Source organism: Lampetra planeri, chromosome 21, assembly GCF_965212315.1.
Source record: "Lampetra planeri chromosome 21, kcLamPlan1.2.h2, whole genome shotgun sequence".
NCBI lineage: Eukaryota > Metazoa > Chordata > Hyperoartia > Petromyzontiformes > Petromyzontidae > Lampetra > Lampetra planeri.
In genome coordinates, this window is record NC_136127.1 from 11295900 (window position 1) to 11312034 (window position 16135).

Consider the following 16135-nt stretch of genomic DNA (forward strand, 5'->3'; position numbering starts at 1 on the left):
GAAATATTGTGAAAATTATGGGACTGAAAAAAATGGCATACTAACCACTGTCGTTTTTGAGTAAAATTGGCCTAAACTTTTTCACTCTATATTTCAATAAAAACTGCAGATCTATATTGTACACCTGCTAAATGTACTATTAATAGGAAAATATCAGGAAATATTGCGAAAAATTTGGGGCTGAAAAAAATGGCATACTAACCGGTCTTTTTTTTTTTTTAGCAAAACTGGCCTAAACTTTTTTACTATATTTTTCAATAAAAACTGCAGCTCTATATTGTATATCTGCTAAATGTACTATTAATGTGGGAATATCAGGAAATATTGCAAAAAATTCGGGACTGAAAAAAATGCCACTGTCGTTTTTGAGTAAAATTGGCCTAAACTTTTTCACTATATTTTAAAATAAAAACTGCAGATCTATATTGAATATCTGCTAAATGTACTATTAATGGGAGAATATCAGGAAATATTGCGAAAATTTTGGGATTTAAAAAAATGGCATACTAACCACTGTCGTTTTTTGAATAAAATTGGCCTAAACTTTTTCACTCTATATTTCAATAAAAACTGCAGATCTATATTATAAATCTGATAAATGTCCTATTAATGGAAAATATCACCAGTTACCGGTTCATGATTCTTAATGAGTGGGGCTGTTCGATGTGGAGTGACGTAACTTGCACATGATAATTAGTGAGAGGGGGAGTGCTCCATATTGATTGACGTCACCCACTCATGATTATTAATGAGGAGGGGTGGGGGAGGTGTCCATTTGGAGGACGTCACCTGCTCATGAATATTAATGAGGCGGGCTCGTCGATGTGGAGTGACGTCATGAGCATTCAGGACAAACATTCCTGGGTGATTATAGGAGGTATATTGGCGAATATCAGGAAAAATTGCGAAAGTTTTTGGACTGAAAAAAATGGCATACTAACCACTGTCTTTTTTTTTGTGAAATTGGCCTAAAAATGTTCACTATATATTTTAATAAAAACTGCAGATCTTTATTGTATATCTGCTAAATGTACTATTAATGGGAGAATATCAGGAAATATTGCGAAAAATTTGGGACTGAAAAAAATGGCATACTAACCACTGTCGTTTTTGAGTAAAATTGACCTAACTTTTTCACGATATTTTTCAATAATAACTGCAGATCTATAGTATATCTGCTAAATGTACTATTAATGGGAGAATATCAGGAAATGTTGAGAAAAATTTGGGACTGAAAAAAATGGCATACTAACCACTGTCGTTTTTGAGTAAAATTGGCCTAAACTTTTTCACTCTATATTTCAATATAAACTGCAGATCTATATTATATATCTGATAAATGTACTATAAATGGGAGAATATCAGGAAATATTGCAAAAAATTCGGGACCGAAAAAAACGGCATACTAATCACTGTTGTTTTTGAGTAAAATTGGCCTAAACTTTTTCACTCTATATTTCAATAAAAACTGCAGATCTATATTATATATCTGATAAATGTACTATAAATGGGAGAATATCAGGAAATATTGCAAAAAATTCGGGACCGAAAACAATGGCATACTAACCACTGTCGTTTTTGAGTAAAATTGACCTAAACTTTTTCACGATATTTTTCAATAATAACTGCAGCTCTATATTGTATATCTGCTAAATGTACTATTAATGGGAGAATATCAGGAAATGTTGAGAAAAATTTGGGACTGAAAAAAATGGCATACTAACCACTGTCGTTTTTGAGTAAAATTGGCCTAAACTTTTTCACGATATTTTTCAATAATAACTGCAGCTCTATATTGTATATCTGCTAAATGTACTATTAATGAGAGAATATCAGGAAATGTTGAGAAAAATTTGGGACTGAAAAAAATGGCATACTAACCACTGTCGTTTTTGAGCAAAATTGATGTAAAAATTTTGTTTAAAAAAACAGCAGATGTATATTGTACACCTGATAAATGTAGTATTAATGGAAGAATATCAGGAGAAATTTCAGAAACATTTGGACAGAAAAAAATGGAATCCTAACCAGTCTTTTATTAGTAAATTCGCCTAAAAATGGTCACTATATTTGACAATATAAACTGCAGATCTATATTGTACACCTGCTAAATATACTATTAAGGGAAGAAAATCTAAGGGGGCAAATAATACCATACTAACCACTGTTGCATCACTGGACTGTGTGAGATGGCAGTAGATTTGAGCCTGGCTGATATTGCTGAAGAAAAAGCATTGTAAAAAAAAACACCCTCCAACATGTACCAGTTTTCACGAAGAAATGCAGCCGGACAGAATTTCAGGGCACACAATCGGCGTTTATTTCCTCGCTTGAGCCAGGAGCCCCCCCCCCCTCCTGCAAAGCCATCGGCCAAACTTTCACCATTGGGCCTCACGGTGGGGCCCACTTGCGACAACATCATATTTCACGACGATACAATTACACGATACGACGATTATCGCGAGATTGGTTTCCCATAGCTTTGAATTTCAAATCCACACGCGATATCAACATTGCTTAAACGTAGTTCAACTTGCAGTTCACTGAAACATCATTGCTAATCTTACACATTATAATACTTATAACGCACATGACGTCAGTCACACAAGAACATTTTTAGTGAACTACAAAATGTATGACATCATATTTGCCATGCTGTCAATTACTCCAGAAAACATTTCGCAGATAAATAATTGAATGCATCACAGCGATGCTTGCAACCTTGATTACCGAGGTTTCAATTTCAGAAATAGTCAGAAAACATTTAAGAAATATAGAATCGACAATAATGAAGATGTGGTATTTTGCAAAGTGGACTACACAATTACCGTGGACCCGATTTTATACATCACAGTATCGCCAAATCACAGCAACCAAAGTGTTAAGTGCACTGTCACAACGGCCACGACCCCGTTTCACGTTCACAACAGCCTTAGTGAACCGCACTGCGCTTGCAAAGAGCAATCCATGTTCCAAACACTTCAGCCAGACTGTAAATCCCCTGTCCAATGTACACATTACTTTTTGTTTTTTTCGGTAAAGTCAAGTAGGTAAAAGATCAAATAAAACTAAATAAATGAAAACAACTAAATTAAATCACGACGTTTCAGAAGCAACACAAGCATCCGTCATCAGGTATGACCGCCCCAGCAAAACCACTGCAGCGTATATTTTTGCTGGGGCGGTCATACCTGATGACGATGCTTGTGTTACTTCCGAAACGTCGTGATTTAATTTAGTTGTTTTCATTTATTTTATCTTTTACCTACGCGACTTTACCGAAAAAACCAAAGAGTATGAATCCTTGCAGTGACGAAAGCTTCAAATCTAGAATGTAAACATTGTTTTCCCGAACCTTTGTACCCCAGGAAGCAATTTTTGGCGAATATTTGTTTTCCCAATTGGAACGACGATTTGTTCCCACCAGTGACCACTTGTTCCCTGCTCCTTGTACCCCCCGGGTTAGAGATTAGAGTTGGGGGTTAGGGTTAGACAATGCAATCGTCGATGCAAAAGTTAGCACCAGATGGTACAAAAAAAATAACTACACTGCAAGCAATTGCTTCACAAATAAGTTTGGAAATTAGTCTGAAAATTAAGGCTTTCGTTGGAAACGAATGCAGGGAAAGATTACCGTGTTGCAAAACAATGAGGTACACATTTTCAGAGAAAGGGTACCAACATCGCTTGGTTTTCACGGTTGTGCTGAGTTCTCCAATGTGATTTGAACACTTAGGCTTTCGCGACCAATGTCATCCATAATAGAGTTTTTTGGATTAGATCGCGTAAATATATAAATGTGTTTCGGGGTTTTGAGGCGTGTTGTTCGGCACGATGTCCAACACTGAATTGAGCAGCTCACTTTAGTTGCTGAAGTCGCTCCCAGCATGTGAAGTGAAACGTCGGGACAACGTACCGATCAACACGCGGCACAATCCAAACACACATCGGAGTAGCTGCACAGCACAACTGCAAAATACGATGCATTAGAGACTTTGCACATTTTTGTAATTAAATAAGGGGGTACAAATATTCACAAGGGGAGATAATATGCAGGAATATTGGCTCCCCTCCGAATATTATCACCCGCTTATATTACCAAATAACACTGGTCAACAAAAAAAAAAATTCTGGCCTGGACTTTTGCAGCTGTTTTAGACTAATTTCAGGGTGCTGATTCCAAATCTGATCTCAAATTTGCTCTATCACATCATTTTTATGCTATTGGCATACCCCATTTTCATTGATTATACCCGAAATTAACTCTGTCACTTATGATTGCAAGTTGTTGCGAGTCAGTGACTGCTTTAGTGTTAAAATATGGTGCTGTATTTTTAGGATAGTGTGTTTATAATATCATTTTATGTAGATATCCACATTTATTTAATATTTTTCTTCCGCAGTTTTTATTGAAAATGCAATATTTGATATCTCAAAAACCTGATGTGATAAACAAAAACTGATACCAGATTTGGAATCAGCACCCCAAAATTACCTTATAACCGTTGGAATACCTTATGCCAGAAAAAGTGTGTTGACCAGTGTAATGATTCCAAGATCGAACAAACATTTGGGGATTAAAGCCAATTATTCCGGCGCAAAATAAATTCGCTGAGACCCATTGTTGATGCTGCGTTCAGAGCTGCAGGTCGCTGGGCCCAAGCGACTTGAAGTACGAGTCGAGGTCCTGACCGGAGACGTCCTCCAAGCGGCTGGGCTGCCACACCGGCTTCTGGTCTTTGTCGATGAGCACTGAGAGAAAAAAAAAAGCGGACGTCGCCACCGCCGGCACTCGACGGATTTCGCGAAACGTACACGATGCTCGCGTCCACGAACGCAACGTGTGACCAAGTTTTTATAGCAAACGCAATGTGAATACCGTCCCGAGGCACTCACCTGCACGCACGCCTTCGTAAAAGTCGTGCCCTCTCTGTGAAAACAAGCAACACGGTCCAATCGTTTAATACCACCACTCCAGCTTGCATCAATATGACTGCAGAAGCCCCTATTCCTTAAGGTTTCCAAGGCACTGGATAGAAAGGTGGCCATTACAGTGCTATGTTTAGACGAGATGAGACGGTACTGAATTGGTTAATGAAGCTGCTTCAACTATAGGGGATGTAAATGGCGTACACATACACAAAACAAAGATAGCCTTCATAGACTGTTGGGACAAGTGCTGAAGGGTGGAGCTGTGACCCAGTGGTTAGCGCACTGCAATATCAACCTGGCAACTGATGTATTAACTACGGCGAGTGATTATTGAAAAGGATATACGGGGGATGTTTGTCTGCGTGTATGTGCAAGTGTGTGCACACGCGTGCGCACGCGTGTGCACGCGTGCGCGAGCCTCACCATGCAGCCCTGCGTGATGCGGTACTCCATCGTGAGCACCTCCGCCAGGCTGAGGCGCCCTCCCTCGCTCAGCTGCCTCAACGCGAGCTTCATCGAGGTCGGAGACATCCGCTTCAGCGTCTGCACTCGAGCGTGAGAGAGAGCGGGCGGTCGGGCGGTGCCGGAGAGCAGTCGAGACGGGGCACGTTGTGCGCACGACACAGGGTCGCGGCATTGCCTCTCCAATCACCAGGCTCGCGATGATCCACAGTGTCGGCTCGTGGTGATCTGATCGGCGAGATTTGGACCTCGCAGCTTTGCGCTTAACGGCCCATTGGCCTGGAACTCGCTGCCACTGCCCAATATTTGAGACTATGCAGCCAGTTCACCAGTTCGGTGGAAAATATCAGACGTAACTGATTAATAGAGCTCACAGTGTATGAATATTGCACAATCGTGATTACCTAGGTTATAAGAGTTGCGCGTTTATAAATATACTTGCAATTTCGATTTAAAGCTTTCGTGACTGCAAGGTTTCATCTTCTTGGTTCGGCCACAACGCTGCTTGTGGCCGAAACGTCGTGAGAATTATTTTATTATGTTTTATTTTATTATTTCCATTCTACGTGACTTTACCGAAAGAACCAAGAAGATACTTGCAATTCTTCATTATTGCCAGCGGTATAAAGGGGTACACCACAACAGGTCACGTGTGGTAGGTTTAAGTGAGGGTACTCCAACCTCTTCCGAGACGTTTGTCCAGTGTGGAAGAGGAGGCCAAAATACCGTCCAGTGAGCAGAGGCTCTTCCACCAGAAGTGACTTGAGCAAGATATTGCAGGGCTACATCTTTACCGTTTACCGTACACAAAACACACAACATACAGAATTGGACAAACATCGCATTGCAGGAGCCTCCTTAAAAAGTCTCAAAATTCAGGGAGGCATCTTCTTGATTCTTTTGGTAAAGTCACGTAGAAGGGAAATAATAAAATAATAAAAATAAAACATTATAAAATAATTCTCACGACGCTTCGGCCACAACGCAAGCAGCCGTCCTCAGGTGAAGAATGAATCCCTGCAGTCACAAAAGCTTTAAATCGAAATTCAGGGAGGCTTTCCTGAATACCGTTATTGCACAGAATGCAATATTTACGCACAAGCCCACGGCAGTTACGGACACACAGGCTGGTCAAAAGAAAGTCTCACATGCACATCAACGCACATCAACGCACATCAACGCGCGCGGCGTGGCGCGTGGGTGGAGGAGTGCCAGACGAACCTGGAGCTGCTGGGTGGCCCACTCGCCGCCGTCGCGTTCCAGGTTTGCCACGATCCCCTCCATGCTGTCTGCCAAAAACAGCCTGGTCCAGAGTCAGGGGTCAGGAGGACACGGTGAGGTACAAGACTGAGATGTTAACTCCTTCGCCTGGTACACAGGGAGTCGTGGGTTCGATCCCAACCCTGACGCCGGTATATTTCGAGTTTGCATGTCTCTCTCCATGGTCGCGTGGATTTTTCTCCGCGTCCACATTTAGAAAAGTGCATTTCGAGTATTTCTAGATTTGAAGCTTTCGTGACTGCAAGGATTCATATTCTTAGGTTTTTTCGGTAAAGTCACGTAGGTAAAACATCAAAATTAATGAAAATAAAATAAAATAAAACAAAAATCACGACGTTTCGGAGGCAACACAAGTCTCCGTCATCAGGTGGGACCGTCACAGCCGAATTAGCTGCATCAAGTGAGGCAATGATTCAAGATGTAATCCCTTATAAGCAAGTTGAAGGGGGGAGGAGAGGGGGGGGCTCATCAGAATGTGGTAGCCAATGAATGGAAATGTATCGGGAGGGAGGGGGGCGGGGCTCAAAGACAGCACGGAGTGCTCAACACATGACGGCACGGAGTGCTCAACACATGATACACATGATAGACAAAAGAACGAAAATGCCCATGTTTATACCAATGCTGGCTGAACAGTGAAGAGAGTACTGTTAAAAATAACTGGGGATGTTAACACTCGGTAAAGTAAAGTAAAATAGTGCCTGTCAGATAAGATGGTCCAAAAAAGTGTAATTAAGACTTAATTAAAATAGTGCCTGTCAGATAAGATGGTCCAAAAAAGTGTAATTAAGACTTAATTACACTTTTTTGGACCATCTTATCTGACAGGCACTATTTTACTTTACTTTACCGAGTGTTAACATCCCTAGTTATTTTTAACAGTACTCTCTTCACTGTTCAGCCAGCATTGGTATAAACATGGGCATTTTCGTTCTTTTGTCTATCATGTGTATCATGTGTTGAGCACTCCGTGCCGTCATGTGTTCAGCACTCCGTGCTGTCTTTGAGCCCCGCCCCCCTCCCTCCCGATACGTTTCCATTCATTGGCTACCACATTCTGATGAGCCCCCCCTCTCCTCCCCCCTTCAACTTGCTTATAAGGGATTACATCTTGAATCATTGCCTCACTTGATGCAGCTAATTCGGCTGTGACGGTCCCACCTGATGACGGAGACTTGTGTTGCCTCCGAAACGTCGTGATTTTTGTTTTATTATATTTTATTTTCATTAATTTTGATGTTTTACCTACGTGACTTTACCGAAAAAACCTAAGAATATGCATTTCGAGTATTTGGCTGCTATAAATTGCCATATATGCTACTTCGTTGAGCTATAATTTGTGGCCAGATTATATCTGAAAAACAGCTATATAGCTCAGTGGGCTTTACCTCTAAAAATTAAAAGTTTAGTTTAAGGTTTATAAACGCATGCACGCGCGCACACACCAAACACAACACGAACAAACACACTGCGTTCACCAAACCGCACTGACCAAAGTAATGAAGTATGGTCAATTAACCCACACAAACCACACGGTGTTACGGAGGCCCTCCTGTAGCAGTGGATTGGCAAACGGCCTGTACGTGTGCACGCAAAGCTGACGAGCTGTTGGGCATTCGCTATAAAGAGGTGGTCAGCAGACCATAGCCACTCGCAAGGACACACTCGCAGGATCATCATTCCACCACCAAGTTCAAGTAACTTTGGATAACCAGGTGAAAATTCAGGAGACGAGGGTGAGACTCATTTGCTAGTGACCTCGGTCGCCAAAATGGCAAAAGCAATGCAGTAGTGCAATAAAGCAAATATAAGAGCTGAAACAACCACATTATGAGAGATATGGAAAAAACTTCACGAACATAATTCCCCGTGAAAGTAAATACATTTCCCGTAAAGTAAGTTGTATTGAACAATTTTCATTTTGTATACAAATTACTTTTTAGCACCGCATCACTCACCTGTCTATCTTCTCTCTGTGCTCGGCCAATACGAACTTCTTGGCCTCATCCAGCCTGCACTGTGGACCCAAGCACATGTCTCAGTCGCGCCATCGAGTCCCAGACGTACAACAGGTTAAGAGCAGGCTTGTAATGGCGCACCCTCGACATCTGGCGGTTTGATCAACGGTTGCGAGCCTAAATTTCGATTTAAAGCTTTCGTGACTGCAGGGATTCATCTTCTTGGTTCTTTCGGTAAACTCACGTAGAAGGGAAATAATAAAATAATAAAAATAAAACATAATAAAATAATTCTCACGTTTCGGCCACAACGCAAGCAGCCGTCCTCAGGTGAAGAACAGGTCTGTCGGCTGCTTGCGTTGTGGCCAAAACGTCGTGAGAATTATTTTATTATGTTTTATTTTTATTATTTTATTATTTCCCTTCTACGTGACTTTACCGAAAGAACCAAGAAGGTTGTGAGCCTGCTGCTGGTTTATTTCCAGATACTTTTCTGCGGTTGCTGATGGTGTCACTACTGCTGTTCCTGGTGATGATTAAATACTACTGCTGATGCTAGCGCTGGTGTCACTATTGCTGATGATGGGTGTCAAAATTGTTCTGACTGCCGCTGCTGATGGTATTTGCTGATGGTATCTGCTGATGGTATCTGCTGATGGTATCTGCTGATGGTATCTGCTGATGGTATCTGCTGCTGCTGATGTGTCATTGCTGATGATGAATCACTGCTACTCCTGGTGCTAGTGCTGTTGCCACTGCTGCTGATATGAATGGATGTCAAGACCCTACTGCTGGTGCTGTTGGTACTGATGCCACTTCTGCTGAAAGTGCTGGCGCACTGCTGCTGCTGGTACCTCCTGGTGGTAGCAGTCCAGCAGCCGAGCGACGTCCTGCAGGGAGGGACTGGACAGTGACACCAGCTCCTGCTCCAGGGACGGCAGCTGCAAGGAAACCAGCAAACGGCACTCGCTTACAGCTACCATTCATGCTCTTAGCTCATGCAATAGCGATAATAATAATCACGTTATTTACGCAGTGCAGTGCCGTGCGGTGACTTGGTCATAACATAAAAAAATAACGCAGTGCAGTGAATTCAGCGCAGTGTGGTTCGGTGGTGTATGTTGCGGTGTGGCACAGTAGGGGGCAGAGCTGCTGCATCTACCAGTCAACCCATGGCACCTGGGTCTGTCCCATGACCTTCTGCCAGCGAACCTTCGACACTTTACATGGCCTCAAAGTGCACATCACCTGGCACAGGCGCCGTGGTGACGTCACCGTCACTTGGTGGCGAATCGCGGGTATTGGTATTGGTTGGGGGTGGTGCTGTGCGGTACAGCGCGGTGCGACGGCCCCACCCTAGCGGCCCCACCCTAGCGGCCCCACCCTAGCGGCCTCACCCTCGCGGCCTCGGTGAAGTGCGTGGCGATGCCGGCGTGCTGCACATCGCGGCCCTTGAGCCGGAATCCCGTGAGTGCCAGGAAGAGACCCAACCTCCCCGGAAGACGTGGGAGGAAGTAGCCACCCCCGACATCCGGAAAGAGACCTGTCATCGGCAGAGGGTAGAGGACATAGGGCAATCGTCTATCTTCCACGATTGCTCTGATGATGAGGTCCATGGTACACTGTGTTGTCAGCTCAGGTCATCATCTCCCTCCACCTTGCTCAGTTCTCAACCTCACGGATCAGCTGGTTGTGGTTGAAATCGGCCCATTCTGCGACGTTCTGAATTCACCAAATTTTCCTTGGACGGCCACGTTTTTCTAGGTGCCTCAATGGTACCTTGTGGGATGGTTTTGGATAAGTTGCCGAATCTAATAACGCGACAAAAGAACTCGTTTTTTTATTATTGCGAGGCTGTGTTTTTCAGTCCTGATTGAATGGTAATTGTGCCCATTGTTTGTTAGCCGCGGTCTGACAAAGGACACACCCCAAGTGAACGATGTATGTATGTTGAACTTCTTTCACACAGTATGTAGCAAACGATGCTAATCGGAGGTGCGGGGAAAGGACAACATACTAAACACGAAAAAATGTGTCTCACTGGCATCTGATCACAGTACAGACCCAGGTGTTATGTGTTAACCGAGTGAAACGAACAAAGACGCGCGCATACAAGCGTATATTTGTAACACTTTCCCGCGGAGAGTTTTTTTTCTGGGCTTACCGATGGCGGTTTCCGGCATGGCAAAGACCGTGCGCTCGGTGGCGACGCGGAAGTGCCCGTGCACCGACAGCCCGACGCCCTGCACCGGAGAAAAATACACCGACCCGGAGTTAAGATCCAAATCCAGGGAGCAGAGACAGAGGCAAGCTTTAAACTAAAACAACTGCTGCGTCTACTGCTGTGAGAGCGTGTAGAACGAGAGACAGCGAGAGAGAGAGAGCGAGAGAGAGAGCGAGCGAGAGAGCGAGCGAGAGAGCGAGCGAGAGAGCGAGTGAGAGAGCGAGAGAGTGAGTGAGAGGTGGGGATTTACATAAAGTAAAGTTAAAAAAAAAAATTACGAAATGATGAACGAAGCAAAGTGCCAAATACACCGAGCATCTTCTTGTTTCCACTGATCGTAAAAAAAAAAAGAGAGCCGATATTGGCAAGGGTGGCCAATGACAGATCGCACATCTGCCTTTGATAGTGCAATGAAATAACCGTAATTTGTGCATGAGTCACCACTCAATAGCCTTGCCTCCAGGCTCATGCCTCATGGTATTGGGTACGTTCTCTAGATTATGACATAATCTCTGATTTATTGGCACGATCTTTGAACTCTTCACAGTTCCCTGCACTGGCATCTATGAACTACTCATATCATCTCTAACTATATTGCTGCCTTCCCTAGACCACAGTCATCATATACGAACTGCTGGCACCACCCCCTAATCTACTGGCACCCTCTTTGGAGTGCCCAATTGGGCATCTGCTCTGCTGCTGCTGCAGCCAACTTGCTCTGAAGATGCGTCTTGAGATACGTTTGTATCTTGACGCTATATTAATCCAAACTGCATTCTAGTTGTTCCGGGATGTTGCCGAAAAATTTGCTCGCAGACAAACTTACGCCTCCCATGGTGATGCCGTCTATGAGCGCCACGTACGGCTTCTTGAACGTCCCTACGAATGGGCGGGAGAGACGCAAGAGCCACGCTCATATCACCCACGTGACCGACACAACCTTAACTCAATGGCAATATAATTCACAAAACCACGGAAATGTGTATTTGTACATCAATCGTGGACAAAACTTCTGCAACTGAGTGAGTCACAAGTTCTGAGCTGGCACTACCGAGACCCACGCAGCTGCTCGTGATGAAACTGCGTTTTCAAGTGTAGCAAGTTGACGGTCTTAGCCCAGTCACCAATGATTGCACAAAAACACAGAGTAATTATATTATGGCTGTGCAGGCTAAATTTCAGCTCTGAGAATAAAAATGATCAGTTTGTTATGCAACAAAGTGTCTCTCTCTAGTAGTGTGGGTGAAAACGTTCTCACCACCTAGTGTGCATAACAGACCATTTGCAAGGATCTCAGTAGTAGTTTTGTGATATCCGCGAGCCATTCTCTAACGCGAAGGATTGCAATGCTCTGCGAGAGATCCGAATGGATGCCTTCGTCTCACGGTAGGATGACAATATCACAATTGAGAACATTTCGAGGGAAAAAGATTACATTTTGCGTTATTGAGGTGTGGACGCATACCGATAGCGTGGTTCAGGATGTATTCCTCTCGGAAGAAGTCCTTCGCCAGGCTGTCACCGCGCTTTCCTGACTCCATCACAGCTGCAACAATAAGACACAGGTCCCTAGTTTAGCCTTACAGGCCGTGGGAGGAGGCTGTTGTTTGCGAGCACCTATTGAGACCCGCACGGCACATTGTAGAAAGGGGAGGCCAGCACCACACTTGGCTGCCTTGATCTCTTCAGTGCTGCCATTCATACACTACCACATCAGATACTCGCATTCCATCCGATTCCACTTGGAGAAGTCCAGGGACAGGTTCTTGCTACGTGAGCTCCATGAGCAACTGACGTTTGCCACAGGCAGGAAGCCAGCAAACTCGCGTGCAATGCAGCGACAACAACACTGCTACTACCCACAGCTGCAGAACAACGATCGATTAGGCCTATGTGCTCATACCTCACGCCACACACACCACATATCGGCTCTGACCTCTGATGTCACCTCCAGCACAGAACGCTTTCTCGCCGGCGCCCTTTATGATCACCAAGCTGGTGGCAGGGTCTTCCTCCCATTTCTGAGACGTGACGAACGGAGGCACACGCACGCACAAACACAAATACACACAAACACAAAGATCCTCCATATATCCTTTAGCAGGCTGTTGGGGCAAGTGCCGTAAGAGAGCACCTATGAAGGCTGCCCTGGTACAAGATGGGGTGGTGCGGCCAACTACACGCTCGGCCGTCTTTGTCTCCCCGATGATGTTTACACACTGCACAAGGTACTAATTTAGTCTGAGTCGACCTAGGGGGGGCCCAGCACCAGTTCAGTTATTCATCGCCAGTGTTTGCTGTGAGCGGGAACCGGATTGTGCAGTACACTAACCACTGTGCTACTGCTCCCCACACACATACACGCATGCAAACACATAAGACGACTTATGCATTAAATGCAGACACATTAAATGCACGTGCATTAGCAAAGGCCCAGCACATTGTGCCAGTATTAATTCTAGCAGCAGGTTGCACTAGTGGTGGGAGTGGTCCATAGATGTGCACATGGGGGCATGTACGCACCTCACACACGTGCAACAGGTACAGTGCATGCATGTGCAGCATATAGTAGTAGCATTCATTATTGCAGCAGAACCAGATGGATATAGCAATGACAGTGATTGATGCGTGTTGGGCATGAATGTACCTGTGTGATAGGTAAAATAAATGTACATGCAACCTAGTGGAGTAGCAGCATAACCTTGCAGCGGTAGGAGGTGGGCAAAGCAGCCAGTCGCAGTGATTCACAGGTGGTCAATTGGCATGTACGGTACGTATTTATGATTCGAATATCGATTATTTTTCATCGGAAATGTCGTACTGGGCCCAGATTTGTGTTTGTGAGGATGCAACCAAATTCGGGATGAAACACATAGCCAGCGTGTGTGGGTGCACGAGGCTACACGTGGATTCTTGCGTGCAGCGCGTGACAGTTTCTGGCAATGATCCTGGTGGCAACAAGAGGCGGTTGGGGTGGCAGCGGAAAATCGTGGCGGCAGTGGCGCAGACGAGGTCAGCATCGCCACCTTGAGCTGTGGGAGGATGTGGCGGATCATGGAGATGTTGAGGGCGTTGAGGACGCGGGGCCGGTTGAGCAGCGCCACCCCGGCGCAGCCCGTCCGTGCCAGCACCACCTCCGGCTCGGAGGCTGCGCTGCTTGCTGGCCTCATCGCCTGGCATGGGAGACACGAGACACACGTGATAAAGCGTCCCCGGCCCAAGTAGCGAGTCCGTACGTTGCAACGTAGGTTTTTGTCGCGGTCGTTGTGTTACGGCTCTCCGATGTGTGTTTTTTGTTTTGCGATGGAACTGCATGCTCTTCGCTATGATTTCCGATGTGTCGTGCCACGTGCTGGAACTGAATTCGGACGCTTTGGCTGCATTCAGTACCGGCTGTACTGAATGGCTGTACCGAGCGATTGCCTGTTTTGAATGACTCGGTGTAATGTGAGACTGGCAGAACTGATTGGCCGTACTGTGAGTGTGACTGTAGTGAAAGACTGACTGTACAGGGACTCCTCTACTTACGAACATTCGACTCACAAACTTTCAGAGATACGAACAAACCTGTCCATATATCCAGTTATCTGTTGGGATCGAGCGGCGTAAGTTAAACCGCCGTGCAATAAATGGCTGTGGTGGCATCTACATCTGCAGAATATGAAGAACCGGTGGCATCTCATCGACAGGAGATTATACAACTTTTGAAACCATTCCCCGTGATTAGTTCGCATGCTGTACAACGTGTTTGGAATCAACAGGCGTAAAGTTGGACTTACGAATAAATCGACTTACGAACGGACCTCTGGTAATCTAACTCGTAGAGGAGTCCCTGTACTGTGACAGCAACTGAACTGTGATGCCCACGGCTATACCGAGTGGCTGGTAGTCGAGTACTGCGAGACTGTTATTCAAGTACTCGGCTCTGCTGCGTGCATGTCTAATCTGTGAGACTGTACAGACAGGATCATTTGCACAAATATTTATTCCACATGTGGATTGCAACATTTTAAAAATCTACTTGGCACTCACTGGGGCTGCGCTCATCTCCACCGGCTGCCCTGAGTCAATTGAGCTGATGTTACTATGGTGGGAACCGGTCTATTCATAATATAGCTGATATTGCTGACCTACAAGCTGGCGATTAGAGCTGGGAAGGTCCTTCATTAATTGAACAAAAATGTGCAACTGGCGACCTCAATGTTGGTCATTATACCATGACAGCGATTCGTATAAAATAATAATTTCCATCTCTTTTGACAATCCACTGCTGGATGACGGCCTCCACACTGTCAAGCGTCATGCATGCATCATGTGTACGGTTAATCAATAAATACGCTTTACATAGAACTCACGATGTGGTTGAGCGTTACATGGGCTCTGAAGAAGGATCTGCAACAACAACAACAAACACATCCACGACAGGATTTAGCGCATACTGCACACAAGACGTGATCCCATGTGCAGCTTGCACAGACTGCTGGGTCTTTAAGTGCTGTTAGCGAGCAGCACCTATGAAGGCCGGCACAGCGCACGTGGTGGTGGTCGTGTGACAGCACCACGCACGGCCGCCTTTGTCTCCCCCAGTTCTATTGTTTACACAGCACTAGGTATACAAAGACAAAGATCCCCCCCCCCTTCGTGTAGCCTTAACAGACTGTAGGGGCAAGTGGTGTTAGCGAGAAGCCGGCACGGCGCACACGAGGGGTGGCAAGGACAGCAACCACGCACGCCCGACCGCCTTTGTCTCCCTGGCGGCGATGTTTACTACACTACCGCACCACGAACTAATATTTAATGCCGAGTCCACCTCGAGGAGGCCCACACACACATATACAGTGCATACAATAGGGGGCATCACTTCTTGACATTGCACGCACTGTACACGTAGAGTATGATTCACAGTTCGCCATTCCACCCTTCGCTCCGAGCAGAACCACACAAACACAGAGAGACAGAGACGACCACCTCACCAAGCAAAACAAACAAAACAATGTCAACAACAACAAACAACAACAACCCAACCACCAAGGGCAGCCGACACGCAATCGATTAAAACGCAAATTACCGCCGGAATAGCTCAATCGCAGCTCATCACACGACCCCCCCCCCCTCCGTGTAGTTAAAGAGATTTAGAATTCAAAGCGAAGTTGTTAATTTAGAGACTGTTGATGATTAAACTCAACGTCACCTGCACACGGGGAGGCGATGCCCGGGCATGGCTTTTGGTGGCTTCTGGTCCCAAGTGGCTCACACCGCTAGAGGTCGCTATCAACAA

General features: G+C 45.2%; 1 protein-coding gene across 1 annotated transcript; it reads right to left on the bottom strand.

The window, feature by feature from the left end:
- Window positions 1–4237: 4237 nt before the first annotated feature.
- Window positions 4238–16135, bottom strand: HIBCH (3-hydroxyisobutyryl-CoA hydrolase). Its single transcript, XM_078603983.1, has 14 exons — window positions 16049–16135; window positions 15213–15249; window positions 13884–14030; window positions 12794–12878; window positions 12323–12403; window positions 11684–11736; window positions 10798–10876; window positions 10031–10176; window positions 9488–9574; window positions 8634–8692; window positions 6616–6697; window positions 5356–5475; window positions 4897–4930; window positions 4238–4752 (listed from the first exon to the last, which is right to left on the bottom strand). The coding sequence occupies exons 1-14, from the start codon at window positions 16075–16077 to the stop codon at window positions 4637–4639; spliced, it is 1155 nt and encodes a 384-aa protein (XP_078460109.1). The 5' UTR covers window positions 16078–16135; the 3' UTR covers window positions 4238–4636.